The sequence below is a fragment of the Gavialis gangeticus genome, unplaced genomic scaffold, assembly GCF_001723915.1.
Source record: "Gavialis gangeticus isolate Ggan-Ray unplaced genomic scaffold, GavGan_comp1, whole genome shotgun sequence".
In the NCBI taxonomy this organism is placed as follows: Eukaryota; Metazoa; Chordata; order Crocodylia; family Gavialidae; genus Gavialis; species Gavialis gangeticus.
The window spans coordinates 2558251-2579244 of NW_017729023.1; the positions used below are offsets into that span (position 1 = coordinate 2558251).

Here is a 20994-nt window from a genome sequence, read left to right on the forward strand (position 1 = left end):
TGGCAAGACTGGCTTGTCAACAACCTGGTATATTTAAATTCATCCCAATCCACATTTGTAAAGCTACTACAGTACTCACATGTCTGAATTTTTTCAGGATTGTGGTGAACTCTCTGAGACTTTAAATATCATGTTAGACATTCCTTTCAAAAGCAGGCATTTTTTCAACGGCTTCTTAAAGAACTTTAACAACAAAAACACACCTCATATTTATCAAAATGTTTTATTCCCTCTATATTATTTATATGTATTGCACGTGTGTGTGCATGTGTGTGCACATGCAATGCATGTGCATCTGAAAAGTAAAAATATACCTACATTTTGAGGGATGTATTTGGTAGCCATGTTAGTCTAAGACAAAAAGAAATGCAAAAGTCTGTAACTCTTGGTTCAGAAATTTATTAAACCAACTAGGAAATCACATTAAAAAAAATCTCTTTTTCTGCAAGCTTTCAGGCTCAAACAAACCTATGTGAACTCTTTCACATCTTTAATTTTCCCGGAGCCTGACAGCCTCTCTTCTACATTGTACTCTATCACTGCACTGCCTCCCTTCAGCCTTTTTTCCTCTGCTGTCTTCCCCCTCCCCCCTCTACTTCACCTTTTGTGTTTTTAATGGTACCTGTACATTTTCACTGACATCCTGCAACACTTTTAGCTTCTTTCATTTCTTGGAGTATGAGAACTCCCCATGCCTGAAGAAGGGTGACTGCACCCAAAAGCTTGCCAAGAACTTTTTTCCAACTACGCAGTCAGTCTAATAAAAGATATCATGTCTGCTCAAAGAACCAGAGCTGCCTGTGTCCTCAGACCAAAGTGGCTACAACCAACAACGCATAGTACCTTTTGAAAACTTTTACTATTGTTGATCCCACATCCTACAACGCCTAAAATTATTGTACAAATACTGTAACTACCCTACACCAGACAACAGCGGCCCCAGCTTTTTTTATCGGTGGGGGGAAGGTGATGACGAAACCTCGCCCCTACCCCCGCACGTGCTTCCAACAGAAGTTCGCGCTGCCGCGCGGGGTGGAGCGGGTCCAGCTCTCCGGTCAATGTGGGCGCCGCGCGTGCGCAGTTCCGCCGCTCCTGGGGGAGGGAGATGCCGACCCGAGAGGAAACCCCATCGGGGAAAACGCAGCCCCGTGACGTCACAAGAACGCGACCTCGCCAGCCACCCGTGCTCGTTAGCGGCCCGCTTGCTACATTCGCTGCCCCCAGCACTCCGCGCGTCCCAGCGCCTAGCGCGGGCCTTAGGACGGCGGGCTTGGGCCCGCGGGGTCTTTCTCCGGCGCGTGTCGCCCTGTGATGACGAAAGCGGAGGGGCGGTGGTGGGTCCCTGCCTCCTTCCTTCAGCACCCGCGGGATGCGCTTCGCCGGTGAGCCCCGGTGGTGGGCGGTAAGTGCGGGACGGGCGGCGCCTCGGGCCCGGCCCGGCCCCTCACCCACCTCCACCCCCTTCCTCGCACGCAGATCCTCCCCCAAGCGCTGCGGGAAGGGAGGCTAAGAGCAGAGTGGGGTTAAAAGGGGAGCATGGGGGCTGAGGGGGTTTAAGGGTGGGGGAAGGTAGGCCTAAGGTGTGGGGGCGGGACCATCCATCAGTATCTGGTCCCAAGAGGGGTGCTGCTCCCCCTGAATGGACAGCAGGACAGAGATAGGGTATTTGGTGCCTTCCCAAGAGAGCATCAGGGCAGCCCCACAACCACACCAGCAGACCCCTGTGTTGCCCGGTGATGTAGGGCGGCCCCGCTGCTTTGGTCCCTTCCAGGCACGCAGTAAGCAGCGGTAGCGGCGTGGGATGCCCAGGGGGGCATAGCTAGGGGCTCCCCTGGCACCGGTTGGAGCTGTGGGCACCATGCATCAGAAGCTGCTGAAGAGCGCCCACTACATCGAGCTGGGAAGCTACCAGTACTGGCCTGTCCTGGTCCCGCGGGGGATCCGGCTGTACACCTATGAGCAGATCCCTGTGTTCCTCAAGGACAATCCCTACATCACCGACGGCTACCGGGCCTACCTCCCCTCCCGGCTGTGCTTAAAGAGGTAATGCCAAGCCCAGCGGTCAGCATGTCCTGTCCTCAACAGCTGGCTAAAGCCACAGCCTTACAAGTCCCGCCTACCAGGATATGAACATCTGCTGTTGTGTTTTCTCACATGTTTCCTCTGCAGTCTCTTCATTTTGTCCAATGAGACGGTAAACATCTGGAGTCACTTACTGGGCTTCTTCCTTTTCTTTACTCTGGGCATATATGACATGACCTCTGTATTGCCTTCGGCGAGTGCCTCTAGAGAAGACTTTGTTATCTGTTCCATTTGTCTTTTTTGCTTTCAAGTAAGTTATTTTGTAAAGTAGCTCTTGAACATGCTTTTGGATTTTTTTTTAATTCCCACTATTTTATTTGCCACCGTTTTCAGAATCCTGAGCTACAAAATGGCTCAGTCTAAGGCAAGTAGTTTTGGCTGAGGTAGAGAAGGCATCTGTGTCAGAGAAAGGAAAACGTGTTACATGTATTAAATGCATTAGTGTGGCTTTGGAAGGATAGCAAACCTTGTAAACTATTGGTGTCTAAGTCTGAGTTAGAAAATTAATCTCTCAAAGGCCCATTTTTGAGAGAGAGCATTAAACATGCAGCAGCTATCAACCAGGCTTCAAAATATATCCAAATAGGGATGTAGTGAAAGGCCAGGGTTTGCTGGGGAAGTCAAGATGGGGAAAATTAACTTGCATTCTACTGTACTTTAAAATTTTGGCATCTGGCAAAAGTTCAGTTCAATGATCTTTCACTCTATTATCCAAGTGCTGAACAAAAGATAATTGAATGCAGTTGGAGAGAGATTTTAGCAAAGTAGTTGACAAAACAGCCATTTTTAATGTTATTTTTTTGTGTCAGGTGGCATTTGCAAGCATCTTGGGGGAGGTACAGTGTTTTGGTTTCCCCCTCACCCCAATCCTTGGGTCTAATATGCAGGGCAGCCAATATCCAGCATAAATAAGAACCGTGAGGGGTTATGCCCACGTGAAGAGCATCTTCTGAAGAATAATAAAGATCCGGAGGTGTAAGGGTACATGAAGGCACTCAAGTAATCATATTGCAGTTTTTTGGACTGAGTTTCTCCATTAGCCAGTGTTTCTTAGCCTGATTGCCAGTTGCTTGCATCCTTGTCCAGTAGGGCCTATTTATGTAATGCAGCAATGCATTTTGTTCCACTTATCTCAATACTGGCACTTCCTGATCATTTGAACCTGTGGTGATGGGACCATGCATTGGCCCTACTCTTTTCTCCTGGTAGACTTAAAAAAGGTATACAATGTAAGGCGACTCCTTGAGGGAAGAATCTGTCCGCTATGTAACTACTTGTTCATACTGCAGAAAACTGATTCTTAGATAAACTGAGACTTTGCCAGCATGATTTAATTTGCTGCTGTTCCAGTGCTACTTCCCTCACCTGATAATTAGTCTCTACTGGATAATTTGCCCCTCTGGTTAATTCATCATTCAATGGGGAAGGCAAAGTTTACTGTATTAAATTGTACTATTACCTACTTACAGCATGTGCTGACTGACAAAAATTATAGTCATTTTAGTTTAGTGTTCAATTTTACTTTCTAAAGAATAAGAATGATCTTATGCTGTTATAATTCAAATGAGAAATGTTATTAGGACTAGAATGTGGTGTTGGATAACTTTGGTAAACATCTTAAAATGATTACATCCAGAGATTTTAGTTGATGCATTAATAACAACAGGTAGCTGGAGGTTGGTGTGTATGAGCTGAAAGTCAGAATCCAGTTGGTCGCAGAGATTGTTTTATAATATTTTCTTTGAACTCGAGTTTTAATAATGTTAGAGTGGCATATATAGATTGTGAATTGTGTTTGTGCATGTTGGTAACTTGCTGCTGAGTCTCAGTTGCCTGGGTGAATGCCAGCCCACTTTGGCAAATGCTGTCCTAGTATTGGAACAGCAGAAGCTTGACATGTGTCAGAGACAGGCAGACATTCCAACCTTTCCTTCCTAGCACCTAGAAGTTGCAAATGTGTGTGCGCCCTACTCCTTGTAGGGGTGCCTATACACAATCAGCAAGGCTGCTCTGATGCACTATAATTACAGCATGTAGGAGCAAACTCCAATTAATCGAGTCTGTTGGTGTATGGTAATTACCACGCCTTCGGGTTCCCAGATAGATGAGGAATACTACTCTGAGGAAGGTCACCACTATCCTCCTCGCAACAGTGAAGATGTGAACTGGGTGTTTCAAAAGAGTGCTCCATTTACCCAGCTCTGCCTTCTTCCATTTTTCATAGAAGCATCTGTCCAGTTGATGACTGACAAATTTTTGAACTGGGGTTATTGAAGACCCCCAAGTCTCCCTCAGAAAAAAATTGGTGAATTCTTTGTGAAAAAGCAGAAAAGGGTGGGAGATAAATCCTGGTCCTAAAGCATGTGCTGCATGCTGGAGAAATCTGGAGCAATGCAGTCTTCTCCCCCTCTGAGCTGCAGAATAGCTCTGGAGCTGGAGGTTTGCATGCCTGTCCTTTCCCTCCTGTCTCTGTTGGCCAGGGAATCTATCTGGTATCTTCAGTTAAGCAGTTCTGCAAAACTATGTTCTCCAGTGTACAAACCACATGTATTGTTTTACATATCTTCATGCATCCCTCTTCAGCAAAATCCATTGGTTTTACAGCCAACCTGGACTTCTGTGCATACCTAGGTTGGGCAACATTTTCCCTTATATGTAGGTTCCTTTATAGTATCTTTCTCTTTTTGCTTTAACATTAATTTTTTCGAAGTCCAGTTTATAACAAGTTATCTCGCTTGCCTAGGTCTGTATGCTTTGCTCAGTAGGCTATCATCTCTTCTGTTGCCATCGCTCAGAGAAGACCAGCCGGCGATGGATGGCGTTGGATTATGCAGGGATTTCCATTGGTATCCTGGGCTGCTATGTATCTGGAGTGTTTTACGCATTTTACTGCAATAATGTGAGTTTGAAATGCTTGTTTATGCAGTATAGTAAACATTGCTTGACATGTGTAATCTCACTGCCATGGCATCTGATGTCCCAGGCAAGAAGTTCATTGTATCGTAAGTCAGGAGTGCATAATTAGCAAACAGGCAGTGATATGAACTGGGGGACCTTTAAACAAATGCTAACATACTTTCTTTGAAAAGAAGTAGGCAAAGTGGGATTTGATCTCTCATCTGTTGCAAATACTCCTTTAAAACTGCCTGTCATTCAAGAAAATGTGGGTGTCTGTACTCACATTTAGCAGAGTGTAACTTTTACTGTTCCTAGACTTGTCAAATGCATCAAGTTGGCTGACACGTATCACATAATCAGAAGTAATTCAGTATGATTTGTGCTGCTTGGACCTACTGATTGGCTTAAATTTGGCAGAGATAAGGTTGCTTTCATACCCATCCTAGACTGCTGGTTCTTGTTGGAAATAAGTTTTGGCGTTGGGGGAGCAGCCAGAAAAACACCTAAATACCAAAGATACTAGTTTTATGCAACTTATCAGGCAACATTAAAATCATGTGTTGAGAGGAACCAGTAGTTTGGGACAGGCAAAGATCCAGAAATCGTTAAGAACTGAATAAGTTTGGGAATATGGGAGATAGAAAAGGGTTGGGTGAGACAAAGAAGAGAAAGAGGAACAGCTGAAAAGTTTAGGAGATGAGGGGCTAGTTTGATTTCCAATTTATGTACAAAACAGATCATTTATGCACAATCAGAAGTTTTTGTAGTAGAGAAAATGACTGCCTTGTGGCATGCAAGTGACCTGTCATGAATTGCTTACTTTTGGTTGCACGTCCATGTATTTTTGTACAGAGGAGGTAGAAGTAGGTCCTGCCAAAATCTTTACATGTAGGCTTTTGCAACTTTGATCTTACTGGCTTGGTAATTTAAATATTTGTCAAGTATCTGGATGCATAAGCAGAAACAGATTTAAGTTGCCAGACTAGTTGAGGAAGAAGTACAACTCATTTTAGCAACCTGGGAGCTTATGAAGAAACTTCTTTAGGATGAAAAGTATGAGGAAGAAAACAGGGAAGTATAGAGAAGGCAAATCATCCCACGGAATCTGGATGACTTGCTGTCAAGAATACTAATTATATTTACACGTGACCAAAGAAGGAAAACATTATGGACTTCTCTCCTTTTCTTTCCCAGTATTGGCGGCAGGTATATTTAATCACTGTGCTGGCGATGATCCTAGCAGTGTTCTTTGCTCAGATTCATCCCAGTTACCTCACACAACAGTGGCATCGACTGCGCTCTGTCATCTTCTGTTCTGTGTCTGGATATGGAATCATTCCTACCATCCACTGGGTTTGGCTCAATGGTGGGGTTGGTGCATCTATTGTGCAGGTAAGCAGAGAAGTCCGCAAAGTTCTTCAGTTTGGTTCTGACTTGTCTCCTACCACTTTTTTAACATGATTAAAAATCGAGTAGCTCCTTGCAACAAAAATAGAAAATGTGTGAATGTGTCTTTGAAACCTGCGCGCAAAGGGAAAACATCTATTAGGTATAAATGTTACTGTTATGTATACGTCTGCAGAGCATACATATATTATATGCATATAACATAGATTTGCGGTGCTCCTTGTTAAACCCACACACATATATATTAAATGCACTGTGTGTGTATGCATATCTTGATATATACGTATGTGTGTTACTTGAGCAAGGGTGTGTGCAACTGCTTTAGCTGAGAGCAGTGATTCTCAACCATGGTACCACAGTACCCTGGGGTGCCTTGAGATCCTTTCAAGGGTGCCCAGGGGGGCAACACAGTGTTGGCAGTGTTGTGTGTACAAACATGATTCAGAAAATAAAACTAGGGGCTGTATCCACACATGGTGTGAACATCTGGTTCCCTCGGGGCAACTAGTGGCGATGTATCAGGCTGATTTTCTGATCTAGTCAGTTTCCTTTATATCAGTGCTGATCTGATATCAAACCAATGTATGAGTGCACCTCAAGTCTATATCCTTTTACTTGGGGCTTGCAGCAAAGCCAGAAATTTGCCTATATATAAATACTCATTACATAGCCTTTTAGCAACCTAGAATTATTTGTCTTGTTAACTTACTTAATGTTAACAGATCTAACCAGAGCAGGGAAATAATCTGAAAAGTCATTCAGGGTATAAGATAGGGGGAAATGCCTGTCTTCGGGGTGGAAATGTGGATTTGAAGATGTATAATGAAATATAATGAGAAGAACCTGTCATAAGTGAAATAGATTCGACTTTCCACAGTAGGTGATGCATGTCTGTGTAGGTGTTTATAATGGAGCCATAGCATCTGAGTGCTGTCTAGGAGTGATGATTTAGCTCGATCCAGAGCCTATTGAAATTGGTGGAATGGCTTTTATTGGCATTAGTGGACATTGGACAAGGCCTGTGCTGATTATTGCTCAGAACTAGATCAGTGGTTCTGAACCTTTTTAGACTCAAAGCACCACTCACAAAATAGCTTTCACTTATTTTTCTGTAGTCAAAAAAAAAAAAAAAAAAAGAGCAATTCTTCTGTTGCAAAGAACTCTGGCCACAACAGGGCAGAATATTTTTGATGCTATGGATTACTAATTGAAAACTGGGTTTCTCTTGTGAATCGTGTAGGTGTTTGTACATGCAACAGTGCTAATATTGCAGAGCACTTGCAACACCCTTAAAATGATCTCACAACGTCGTTTGAGAATCACTGAACTAGGTGATACACTTTAATTTAGTTTTTTTGCCTGCCTATAAACATGCTGTAGCTCAGCACTGGGCTTGTTCCCCTGTATCTCAAAAAATAGGGAAAGAAAACCTCTTTTGGACAGCAGGCTTTAACACCACCTAATGTGTGCTGCTTTCCATTGAACAGTTTTAATTCCTTTTTAACATCTGGTGTTCAACAGCCTTGTGAAATCAAGTGTTTTATATTATGCCTCATATGGTCAAAGATCCTACATAGATTTAGCAATACCTTTTCCCACCAACGGTTACTGTCGTTCAAGCTGGAAAAGGAACTTCTGTAACACTGGCAGATTTTACGTGTATTTGTTACTCAAGAATTTTAAATGTATTCTTATTCCACAGGAAATAATTCTTTTAGTTAAAGATGGAGAGATGTGCACAAGGAAATCTCATCTGGTGTGCAGGGTGAATGTACTGTCAAAAGATGTAATTTCTTCTCATGCAATTTCTTACCAGTGGCACAGTGAAAACAAGATGGGGTTTATTTTCAAGAACAAAAAGGGGACTAAATTTAGATAATATCTTCTGTTCCAGGCTTTGGTATCTGCAACAAATTTGAAATTTATTCAATATTCATGTAAATAATCAGGTTATAAGCTTCAAACTCTTATCCTTGCAAAGTATGCAGTGCTCTCACTGGACAGACCATTAGCTTTTACTTCATAATATTTAATAATAAAGAGTCAAACTTCATTTTCTTCATAGGAGTTTGCTCCACGTGTAATTGTGATGTACTTGATTGCTGCAGTAGCTTTTCTCTTCTATATTTCCAAAGTTCCAGAAAGGTACTTCCCAGGTATGAATATCATTTTCTTGTTTGTTCTTATGTGGTTAAGCTTTCTTCAGGTGTCCTAGGGAATCCTTGCTGTATTTTGTGAAGGAAAAGGAAGCTTGTTGTGTATTTGTACATTATATAACTTCGTAGATGCTTCTAACTTATTATTTACATTTTTCAAGCAAATGCAGCAAAATGAAACGAGACTTGGGATCCTGTTACAGGCTCTTTGGAAAACCCTAGTTCCCAAACTGGATTCCCTCCTGCCCCCCCAAATTGGTGAATTCACACATCTCTCACTGAGCCTACTGTCACTTTTCTCCTGAGATGGGAATTGTAATTACCTAGATCTGTGATTGTACATTTAGGAACCTTTACTAAAGTACTGTGTATCTTTTTGTTGCTGTGGATTGTAGAATTTTTCCAAGAAGTTGGCACTAAGCCGTAGTGACTTAGTCAACAGATTAATGTGCATTAGCGTCTCAGATCATAGATCAAAGTGTGTCAAACTGCAGCCAGAAGAAACCCATTTGCACTGTATTGCAGCTCAGGGTGCCTGTTGACATGTGGGATGCCTGCTCCGACGCGCTGTAATTACAGCACGTAGGAGCAGACTTGATTAATTGAGTCTGCTGGAGCATGCTCATTTAAAAAAGCTTTAGTTAAAGCGCCCCCCACTGCCATTTTGAAGCAGAGGATGCTAAATACATAAAACGCTGCGGGCACCTTAATTAAAGTGGCTCCTGAAGGCCACTAAGTGAGCTCTAGGGGTTGGAGGTGCTTTAAAGAGCCCCTCAGTGTCCAATCAGGAGTTCGGTTAAGTATTGTACAGAAATAAATGGGGGAGAAAAGGTCCCTGTCCCAAAAAGTCTCCAGTCCATGTATGTAACAAGAAACAATGGGCTAAAGCAAATAGAAAGAAAGGAGCACAAGGTAGCAGGAGGCTGATTGTGCTAACAAGCAGTGTTCACAACACATCAACTGCCTATTCAGTGTGGAGTGTCTTGTAGACTTTGATTTAAGGGAAGATAATGTAGCATTAAGGATTTTTACTGGGGTTCCTTTTCTTTCCAAAATATAAATGCACATACAAGATCTTGGTACAAAATATGAGGTGGTATATCAGTTCATTTCAAGAAAACACGTGGCATTTATTGCAACGGTATATTATAAAGGAGCAGAAGATTGTGATATATAGAGACTTAAAATGGCTTGCAATGAAGAGATGCAGCCTTGGAAAATGCTGCTTTAATTATATTAGTGATAGTTTGCTTGTGCAGTATTGTATTCAGTTTTAGCATCTGGTCAACCTTCCTTTAAAGGTAATGAAAGGAACATCTTGTTCTTTTGGGGTTTCAGCAAGTGAGCTTACACCTATTTTCTGTAGTCTTTGAGATAGGGCACTGGGGTTCAGTTAATTTACTTCAGAACTTTACTAGCTATTAACTGGCCACTTGTTCCAGTTAGATGTGTTCCTTTGTTTATATATATTATGTATGCTTAAGTACCCAGCGTGCCTGTGTGAAACGTGCATCTAGACACCCATGCAGCTGCCCTAATGCAAACTCCAGGCATAAGTGTGTTGCCTGCTGCACTGTCTAGGATCAAGGTGGCATAGCAGTCATGGCTCTGGAGGTATCAGCTGGGGCCCTGCTTTGAACTTCAGCCCAGCTGTAAATGGGTATCTAGTTATTCAGACAAGAAATAAAAGGTGGTTGTATGTGATTCTGGCCACTCTTTGCCTACCAGTCTAAGAACCGGTATACTTTAACCAAGCTAACCTGATAGACTCTTAAGTTTGAACAGAACTTGGATGTTTTGATTATGTTTGCACAAGAGTGTTGCACCCATAGCTTAAAATGCTAGTTTAGTTGAACTTTTGGCTGCCTGAGTGATCACATGTGCCTATAGATACCTAATCTGAGCACATGCTTAATGCATTTAAATATGTTTTCCCCCTTAAGTCTGGTCCAGAGGTCTCTAGAACCCCTCAGTTCATGGCCATTTGTCAGATGGGACTCATAAAAGGACTCCAACCCTCAGGGTAGACTTGTGACTGCACTAATTATGATGAATAGTATGACTGTCTTTGTTTTTTCCAACAGGACAATTAAACTACCTCGGCTCTAGTCACCAGGTATGGCATATCCTTGCAGTACTAATGTTGTACTGGTGGCATCAATCTACAGTATATATCATGCAATACAGGCACAACAAGCCCTGTCCTGATCATCCTGCACATTTGTGAATGAAGGTAAGACAGTCTTGGATGTGTAGAAGCGTAAAAGAACAGTTTAGTGGGGCATGGGGCTGAATTCGTTTTTGTTTTAAAGTTCAGTTTGACTTTCTTTCCTTATCTTTATTAATGCTCTAGAACAGAGTAGCAGCACTATTTAGTACCATTCAAGCTCTTTATCTTCCACTTGTAAAGAAATTGAGCCCTGTATCAAGTGAGAAAAAAAATACTCCAGGCAAAATTCTAGAGCTAATTGGATCCCAAAATGGATTTACAGTCTGATAATGAGAAGTCTTGCAGGTTTCTCAGAGTGAACATTTAAGCTATACTTTTAATGAAAGTAGTATCCAGTAGGGCTGTGTGAAGCTTTAGGTGTTGATTTGATTTGGAGGAGATTCGGTGACCAAATCTGAATTGAATCAGGTGACCAATAAAAAGGTCCAAATCAATTTGAAACTCTCTGAATCTTTGGAGAGCTTTGATAATTCGGGCAGCCCCCACCTACTGCAGCAGGGAGCTGGAGCTGGACTTCGAGCTGGTAAGTAGAGGGTGGGGGGAAGGGACCATGGGGTGACCCCTGCCAAGCCCCATCTCTTGTCTGTGCCCACCTGCTCCCCCAGCCCACCCATGGTTGCTGTGCTCACCCCAGCTTCCAGTGCTTTTAAAAAAAAAAAAGCCCCCAGTCACAGAGTGCTGCTGGACAGGAGGAGGGTGATCCCTGCTACCCCGCACTGCATGGGGGGGCTCTGCTATGAGCCCCTTTCTCCACCCTCCATGGTTGCCCTGCTTGCCCCAGCTCCAGCACTTTAAGTGGGGGGAGGGAACCTAATAAAAAACAAGGGGAGTTCCGTAAAGGGCCAGAGCTGGGGCTGGTGGGGCAGTCATTGTCAGGCTGGGAGATGAGCCTGCGTGATTTGGAGATTTGGCCAAATTGATTTGGGACAGTGATTCCAAATACGACGCGAATACCAGCTGCTTTGCACAGGCCTAGTATCCAGTACTTACTTATTTCTAACCTACCAGACAAGTAGCCTCAGAGATGAATAGTTAGCATTTGAATAAACAATCCATGTTCTTCAAATTCTAATGACTTTTTTTTTTTAATTCCAATTATTTAGTATTCTTTTATCAAAGCATTTCTGTGTCAGGTCTTCATTTGCTGTTAACATATTGGGGTACTCTATTTTGATCACTAAACTCTTTTCTTTTTACTCTCCAAAACTTGTGTTGTAGTTTAAAAAACAATTCTCTGTCCTCTTAAAAACAATACATGGTGTCTTTGCTTACTGATGGTACTACACAAGATGCAGACACACTTTAGCCCAGTGATTCTTAGTGAGGGTGCTGGAGCGCTATAGGATGCCTCGATCTTTTCAAGGGTGCCCTGGTGTGCTGCATAGTATTAGCACTGCTAGGTGTACAAACACGATTCACAAGATAAACCCAGAGTTTGCAAATATGAATCCACAACACTAAGAACATTCTGACTGTTGTTTTCTGATTTTTTTTTTGCAACAAAAATGCTGTAGTACTTTACTCCCTAGTGATCCCTGTTGATTTTAGTGCAGACACTTTTTGGTTACTTAGGTTTTTTTTATTTTCTTTTTAATTTCTTGTAAAAAAAAAAAAAGTGAACACTAAGAACTGTCGCTTTGAAGGGTGCCTTGTGTCTAACGATAGATGCCTTCAGTCTGAAAAGGTTAAAAATCACTGCTTTAGCATTATATGACTTTGGTGATGTTGCAAGGAAGCAAAAGATAACCAGGTTAAATTAATCTCTAGTAAAAGCACAGGAAAAAAAAAAATCAACATCTTTCAAAAATGGCACTATATTTAAAAGCTTTGAAAAATATATTGCAAGCAAGTGAACACTATAAACAGAAAACAATCTTATTGTCCTTTTGGACATGAGGATAAATTCATATAGTCTTCTGTAATGTTTTTACCTTGTGTGGTAATAGCTTATGTAAGTGACATTGCACTGGGTTTGTACTTTTTGTCCTTCAACTCGTACAATCCCATGCTCCACTGGTAGATGTAAAGGTACTTTCTTTGGCATGTGCTTCTTCCAGTGTTCCTTATATACTGTCTGTCAGGGATTTAATGAGGAACCAAATCTTGCCATCCTTACTTCTTCTGTTGAGTAACACTTTACTCCCTAGTGATCTTGTTGATTTTAGTGCACACTTTTTGGTTACTTGGGGTTTTTTTAATTTCTTGTGCTACCCAATATTTGTCCATTTTTTAAAAAGTGGTAGAAAATAATGACATTCTGGTATGTGTCCTCTGACAACCTGTCTTCCACTGTCTTTCAGGGCTGTTTTCCTGCCACAAGCGTTCTGACTGAATGTCTGGGTCTTAGTTGCTTGCTGAGTCCTGAAGTTGTGCACTGAGGCAGTTGTTTTTCATTCACTTCTGGACTGCATTTCCACCTGTGGGGATGGCATGTGAACTGAAATTTAAGACTACCATTGCTTAGGTCTCTGACAGATGAATTTTCACTCCAATGATTGTGCTATGCTGCAGAATGTACATAAGAACAGTACAGGTCTTCCTACAATTAAACAATGAAACTGGGATTCACAAACCAACATATGGATCATTACATCCCCTTTTCTAATTGGTAGAATATGAATGACAGCAACGTACACTCTTGATGGACATCAGACAACTCTCACATTGATATAAACATCATTTTACACTTTACTAAAGTCTGAAATTGAAGAAACCTGTCCTCAGCATGATTTTAAAGCTCTTGTTATACATTGCTTCTTGAGACCTCATTTTGGACGTTTTCAGTTCCATACACTATAGCATACTGTTTGCTTAGTTATTGCTTTGATTTTTGCTATTGTAATATTTAAATATGAATTTAGTGGATTCTTGCATCTTTTAAAAGCTTTCATTTTTTTTCTTTGTGAAAGAGCAGAAGGGGTGCTGTTATCTACTGTGAATTCTCTATCGCTAATCTAAAATTACTTCTGAAATGGACAACGTTGTTAATTTGTTCACTGAGTTCCCAAGTTCCTTTCAGGCACCCAAATGACCCTGGATGGTTTTGAAAACTTTACCCTGAAGTATTCTGAATGAAATATCTGGCAAATTGGACTCAATTTAATTAAATTCTTGTGGGCCTTGTAGTTTGTAGACTTTGTAGCAACACATTTAAAAAATGTCCTGTATGAGTTTAGAGCAGAAGTTGGCCCTATGCTTCACTAGTACTAATAATCCAAATACTTAATAATGTGGAAGTTAACAGCAAAATAATGTGTTGTGGTTTTAATATGGAGAAATACAACACATTGCTTGTAGTGCTCATTTTATTGAAACACTTTTCTGTTGCCAAAAGTTTTCTATAGATAGTAATAAAAGATGACTTATTGTTTGCCTTCTATTTGCCAGTTGGAAAACTGATTTTTAAAACTGCAGTTTTTAAAGATTTATTTTGCCTTGGCATATCAGAATTAAAACAAATATCCAGATCATTCTGGAAAGTCTCTGGATATCTATCTAATTGCCAACATGATAATTTAAATGGTTTTTAATGTGTTAGTTAATGGTTTTGTTCTCTTGTGGGGATTGAAAATTCTTTCGATTGTTCTTATTATATAGCCTTGAATGTAGACGGGTCTCTAAAACTGGATTGTAAATTTGTTTTTGATTCATAATGAAAGACTGAAACAATTTGTGTAAGTAATTGCTTGGGTTTATGGTTCATTTTTCCCCCCCCCCCCCCCCCCCAAAAAAAAAAAAAAAAGCTACTATTAATGTGATGAACAGAAGCTAGAATGGTATTGTTCACTTTAAAGTTAATGGACCTGACTACAATTCTGTAGTAATCCAACCTCATTAGGACATGGGATTGACCTGTGTGGTGTCAGGGAAGCATGGTTGTAGTTACATCTTCCAAGTAGCTACTTCAGTGTGAAGAGTATAGGAAACAGAGCTGTTTTCATTAATATAATGAAGATCTTTCTTTGGGAATGACAGTCTAGCATCATGCAGTCTCTGAAGCATGGCCTTTGCAAGTGTTGAAGTATGTAGACAAGATTTTTGGGTCATCCCAAAGGAGCAGATCTAAATTACACTAATTGTGGCCTTGAAGTAAACAAGCTGTCTTACTAAGGTGAGCCAAAAAGAGAGAACAGATTACCTAGTTTGCATGTCCACATGCCTCCACTCCCCCCAGGTAACCTCTCCTTTGCCTTTTCTGTATCTTACTCTCATCAATATGGTGGGGGAGGGAAGAAGAATCCTTAATTGTTCTATCTTGCTCCTAGTGCCAGGTACCAAAGCATACTTTTAAAACACATTTTACCAGAAAATTACTAATAGACATTGAAGGAAGAAGCATCTCAGAATTTCAGAGATGATTTTTGGTAGTGGATATGCTGTAGATGAAGGGGTAATGTATTACAGGGGATATGGCTCTACTGTAAGAACGTTGAACACTTGCGCATGCTTGTGCTAGAGGATACTAGATGCTCTAACACTGGCATGTTGTGTATATATTTATTGTGAAATAAGTAGTGATGAACATAGACTGTATAAAGTCTAACCATGCAGCATTAACTGTTGAGTTCCAAAAGAAGTTAGGTGCAAGCTGGTTCAGTTAGTATTAAAGCATAATGCTGACAAATTACCTCCCAAGCCTTTTAATGTGAACATGACTTCTTTTAACTTGTCAGCCAAACAAGTTCAAAGTGCACTAATAACTACTACTGAAGCCTGACTAGACTAGAAATGTGTAAGTAAGAGAGCCTGTCTCAAATGTCTCCTAAACAATAACATTTAAAATTATCTGTAACTGTTTGTCTTACTGACTGCATATTGAGCTATCTTTATTTTTTTTAAATAACCTAGCAAACTAAACTCAGTATCTATTTAACAATTTTCAGTCACTGGATAAGGAAACTCATTGCAAAGTTGTGTTCATTACGTTGAGTGCAATGTATCAAGGTGATTTGCATGACAAATGTTTTATGTAAATACCTGCTCTGTAAATAAATTTTGATTTACTGAACATGTACTTGGGGATCAGCATGATTCGTTGTTCTGGGGCTCTGCACATGTGTCAGTGGTGTTATTCCAGTGAAATCGTGCACCTTTCCTACCAACCTATGTGAAGCACCTGGGACATGCCACTATGAGAATTTTTCTTAAGATGCAGCTAACATTTAATATCAAAGTGAAGGGCAGGGCTACCGTTTTAAAGGCATTGTTAGTCTTATTGTTCATTTAATTGAAAACTTCATTTTCACTGCCACTGTGTACTGGAAAATGTGGATGAACTCAGTTTCACTGCTGCATTAGAGTCCAGTTTGGGCTATAGAAGACAAACCCTTCTTTACACCATAAGAGCTCTGGCAATTTTGAATTTATGTAGCCTGTGGAAAAAACCCACAAACTTCAGATTTTAGTTCCACTTAAGATGAAAACCTTTCTTCCTTTCCCACCTCCAATTCCTAAATGTCTTAGAATGAGCAAAGGTAAATGAACCACAACTGAAGTGAACTAGTGGGGATGGGAGAGGGGAGGCATGGAAATCTGACATAGAAAGAAAATAACTTTTTACTTCCAGTCTCAGCTTCGCTGGAGACATCCAACTACTCAAACAATTCAAAAGAGCTGGAAAAAGGGCCAAACTCATAGAAAATGTTGACTGCATGACAATCTTATCACATTAAGAAGTAGGTCAAACTAGAGGCAGGCTGCATCCCAGATGATGCCTGAGAAGCTTTTAAGAACCTTGGGATACATAATTGGGACTGTCTGAGGTGTAAGCACATTTCATTGTCAATAGCCACATCTACACATGCATTAATGTAACATAATTGTTGCTACTGCACAGTAGTGCTAGCACACACCTTTTATGTGACACTAATGTGCAGCAGACCAGTTCTACTGTGCATTAGTGCATTAGCATAGCTTTTGCCCTGACATGCTAATGCAGAGAATTAGTCTACTGCGCTTTTAGCAATTTGTGTAGATGTGCTCAGTATCACCACTGTTCATGTCAAAACTATTATCAAACTTGTAGCTCTCCAGTCTTTAAGTTGCCAATTTAATCTGGGAATACATTTTCCCATTCAGGTCATGATAAGATCATTATTGCTGACAGTGAAGGTAAACTATAAAAACAAATGTTTCTTACACTTCAACAATCTTCTATCTCCTTCCAGAAATCTTTCTTCCACTACTAAAGGTATGCTAAATTACTACAATTCAAGATAAGGGGCAGCTTTAACAGGCTTTATCATTGTTTTAGATACAAAGAAGAGGCCTTTAAGCTTATCTAAGAAACTTTGAGTATGTTCTTAATAAGAAGGAAGGAGAACACCACAGCCAAGAAAGACATTCCAACATAATGCAGTTCAGCGGGAGCGCACACAATTCAGTTTTTGTGTTTCTTACCTTCTTTAATAAAGATACTTCCTTCATGACCAATATGATCCATGCACTTACATGGTTCAGGAGATGAAAACAATCTGTTCAGCATAAACAAGCAATTGTCCCTTGAAACAGTAAAAATGCCCATTTATAATTTTCTCTAGTTTTGAAACGCTTCTCAATTCATAAAAAAGCAATAGCATCTGCTTGTATGCTTGCTTTCAACTTTCTTACATGCCTATGTTCAGTGTATGATTGTTAGTGGTTGCAGAAGCCAAATTTAAAGACAGAAATTCTCTAGAGACATAACAGGCAACAAAGCAACTACCCACCTTTCTCTCCCCTCCCCACCCAGTCCCAACCTGTCTTAAACATTTAACTGACAGCACCTACTGAAAGGCTTTCAAAGCTCAGTCACTTGGATCACGTGTTGAGTGTCAATGATGGTACCAGCAGTTTAATACAAGACCATGAATAGCCAACCACTGATGTTAGCTCACTCAAGCAAGTTGAATTAATGTTAAACTATTCCATTACCTATCAAGGTTTTTTCTATACACGTATATATATTTTCTGAGATTGAGCAAATGGACAAAATTTTTGTAAGAGTTCAAAACGGGGGGAAGGGGCAAAAAGAAAGGAAGCGACTTACCATGGATCACCAGATGCACAATAATGCATAAATCTGCTCTCTTCTGCAGTTAAGTGGAAACTAAACCAGGATAGTTTACCCCCAAATTAAAAAAACAACTTTTAAAGTACTGTTTAGCTTCTACTTAGTGTGGTATAGAGTGGACACACAGAATTACCACAGCTCAACCGATGCACAGTAAGTACTTTTAACTCTATACAATAAGTTCATGTCTTCATATTCCAAGAGGGCTGTCCAACTGGACAGCCTCAGAGAGGTTAAGTTGTGGCCCCCAGTTACCTGCCCAGCTACCAGATGCTGCACCAGCAACTAGTCTCCCTCTCTCTGGCTTTTGCTGCCTGCTCCTGCAGGCTCTGAACTGAGTTATAGCCAAAAGACAGGATACTTCAGATATTCAGATATTAATAAATGGATATTCATCACCTATTACTAGTTTTGCTTTTTTTCATTTTCTTACTATTTTTACTGTTTTACTATGCATTTGGTTTGCATATGAATATCATCAGATGTCAGTAAAGCAATAATCTTACCAATTCCTGCTTTGAAGTTTTAGCATATAGGATAAAACTAATGAGTCAGGAGAGAATGTTAAAAAAAATCAGTTGCTAAGCAAAATCTGTAGAGGCTGCATTAGACACTGAACTTAGCATTTGGACTGCATAATGAAAAAAGGACAACATTCAACTTCCCTCTGTTCACATTTGAAAATCTTTAAAAAGCAGCAAAGAAACGGCTGCATTAATGGAATAGGTAAAGAATATAATCCACTGGGCATTATTACATTAAAGAAAGCAGATTATTAAGCAGCAGATAAGAAAACAAATCAAGCAAAACAGGGCCAGAAATCCAGTCTGTAGCAGTGAACAGGCAACATGTAGCCAAACTCAATTAGTGATTAAATGAAGAAAATAAAGATTAGCTCACAATGGTTCCTGTAAATACTACACAATCAGATGCTTGAGGTCTGCACAGTCACTGTGTCATCTTTATTTTTTTTAATAACAACTGCAAGTATTTTATGACGTACATCAATTTCACAGAAAAGTTAAAGTTCTCTGTTTAGTGGTACACAAAAAAAAAGCTTTAGAAACTTCAAGTCTAACAAGAAATGGAAGTGTAATTCAGGAAAGTGCACTTAAAGCTGTATGCCAGCAATTTAAAAATAGCTTGTATGCTATTTACTAGCAGGTGACCCATTAGTCACACAAACTTAGCTAAACACACATTTATTGAATATTCCTTAAAAAAAAAAAAAAAAGCACGGTAGAAAAATAACTGAGCAGCCACCCTCTTGCATGCTTTATCTCCCCCTATCACTCTTAGTGGCTTTTCTTCAGATTCATTCTTCAGTCACAATGAAAATGATTGTGGCTGCAATTATATATTTTTAAAAATCACATTAACTCCAAGAGATATATGTGATGTGTGCGTGCATGTGTATATTTACATATGTATTTAATATATATAAAAATACACAACATAGTACAAAAATCTCCCGATAAACTCTATTTTGTTATTCTCACAGTAGTAAATATATCAACTTATTTTCACAGTAGGTATCTCATCTTACTAACACCTAAACAACAAAAAGGGATTTATTTGAGGACAGGACTCACTGAAATAAGTCCAGCTCCTGTATTGGGAAGGCAAAGCAGATTTCTCAAATCTCTTGTTTTGGAATTTCCAGAGATGCTAGACTTATTTTTTTCAGTGACTCTTGCCCTTAGCCCTGAAGGGCTTATTAGTACCTTCTGACAGGATGTATATCTTGGAAAATCAGCTAGTGGCCAATATTTAAAGATTTGCCCTGCTGCCTTTTCTGCACCAAAGAAAGCATTAGCCATTAACTTCTATTCCCTGTTGGTGAAGGGTAGAAGGGAGGGATGGGGAATTCTGACAGTCCCTTACCTGGCTGCTGTTGTCTCATGGGGCAGTAGAACAAACTTAACAGAGCATGGTCTTGGGATTTCAGGAAAGGTCATGTTACCACCCATTTCAAAATGTACGTACACACGCGCACACACACAGTACAGGTAAAAGGTATGTTATTTTCCCCAATGATACCAGTTGCTTTGTTTCTATTAAATAATTGATCTTAATGGAAATTAAACTTAAGCTCAGTATCGTCCCATCCCAACTGTACCACACAACAAACTAGGCCAAGCCGGTTTTGTGAGGCATGCTAATATAATCTCTGTTCAATGAAAAAAAAAAATCTAACTACAGAAACATATTAAAAATAAGGCATTTATGCAAAACACTTGTATAAATAGAATTCATAAAGCCAAGTTTATTAAGGCCATTAGGAAGGAAAGACTGGTAGCCAGAAGCAGTGAGTGGCCACAGAAGTGTGTCAATTTTGGAATTACGTGGTTTTACAGTACTTTTCATCTCCCTCAGTTGTTTGTTCTTGAGCTTCATTTTATGATTGGTTTAATCTACCCTTGATTAATCTAATTTAACCTTCTAGTAACTGCTGAAAGCAGTTCAGAAACCAAGGAGATGAAAGAAAGGAGGAAATATTTAATATTCTTCAACCATGACCACATTGTAGGGTAAGTGTCTTAACAGAAAAATCCACATGGGGTGACAATGTTCACAGGTTGTCTGTCCTCCCTTTTGGGGGGCCAGTGGTCCTCCCACTGAAATAAAGGCAGCAAACCACCTTTTACTGTAGAGGAAGCAGATCCAAACACCACCTTGTTTGTGTGGACTGTTAAATTCAGAAATAAAATTCCCACGTAAGGTATCAAAGGCCATGTCTACATGAGACACGGACTGTGCAGTAGCCTGAGACTACTATTTAGTAGCACTGCATGGCAGAAGCAATGCAGCACTACTGTGCAGTAGTCTTGGGTTACTGCACAGTGAGCATCACGTGTAGATGTGGCCAAAGAGCAAAGGAAAAAAAAAAAAAAGGAAGTTCAGGAATTGCACACAAATGCTTGGCCAACCCTTAAGATCATTTTATGCAAATGGAAACAATGAACTTATTGTTCTAGGCCTCACCTACTATAATTTTCCAGTCTATGTTCCTGGATTTATTTTAATGAGAAATCTGGTCTCTGTTCATTTTTGGAATTAACCTTTTCTAGAAATTCATTAAGCAGGCAAGTACAATTTGGATAAAGAAATATTTGAAAGCAATTAGAAAGCAGTTGATTAAAAAAAAAAAAAAAAAAAAAAAAAAAAAA

At 40.2% G+C, this 20994-nt stretch overlaps 1 protein-coding gene across 1 annotated transcript; it reads left to right on the forward strand.

The window, feature by feature from the left end:
• Positions 1 to 1259: 1259 nt before the first annotated feature.
• On the forward strand, positions 1260 to 15787 carry PAQR3 (progestin and adipoQ receptor family member 3). The gene is made up of 8 exons (XM_019516736.1): positions 1260 to 1402; positions 1772 to 2043; positions 2170 to 2332; positions 4826 to 4981; positions 6175 to 6372; positions 8453 to 8543; positions 10628 to 10776; positions 13074 to 15787. The coding sequence occupies exons 2-7, from the start codon at positions 1859 to 1861 to the stop codon at positions 10768 to 10770; spliced, it is 936 nt and encodes a 311-aa protein (XP_019372281.1). The 5' UTR covers positions 1260 to 1402; positions 1772 to 1858; the 3' UTR covers positions 10771 to 10776; positions 13074 to 15787.
• Positions 15788 to 20994: the final 5207 nt, after the last annotated feature.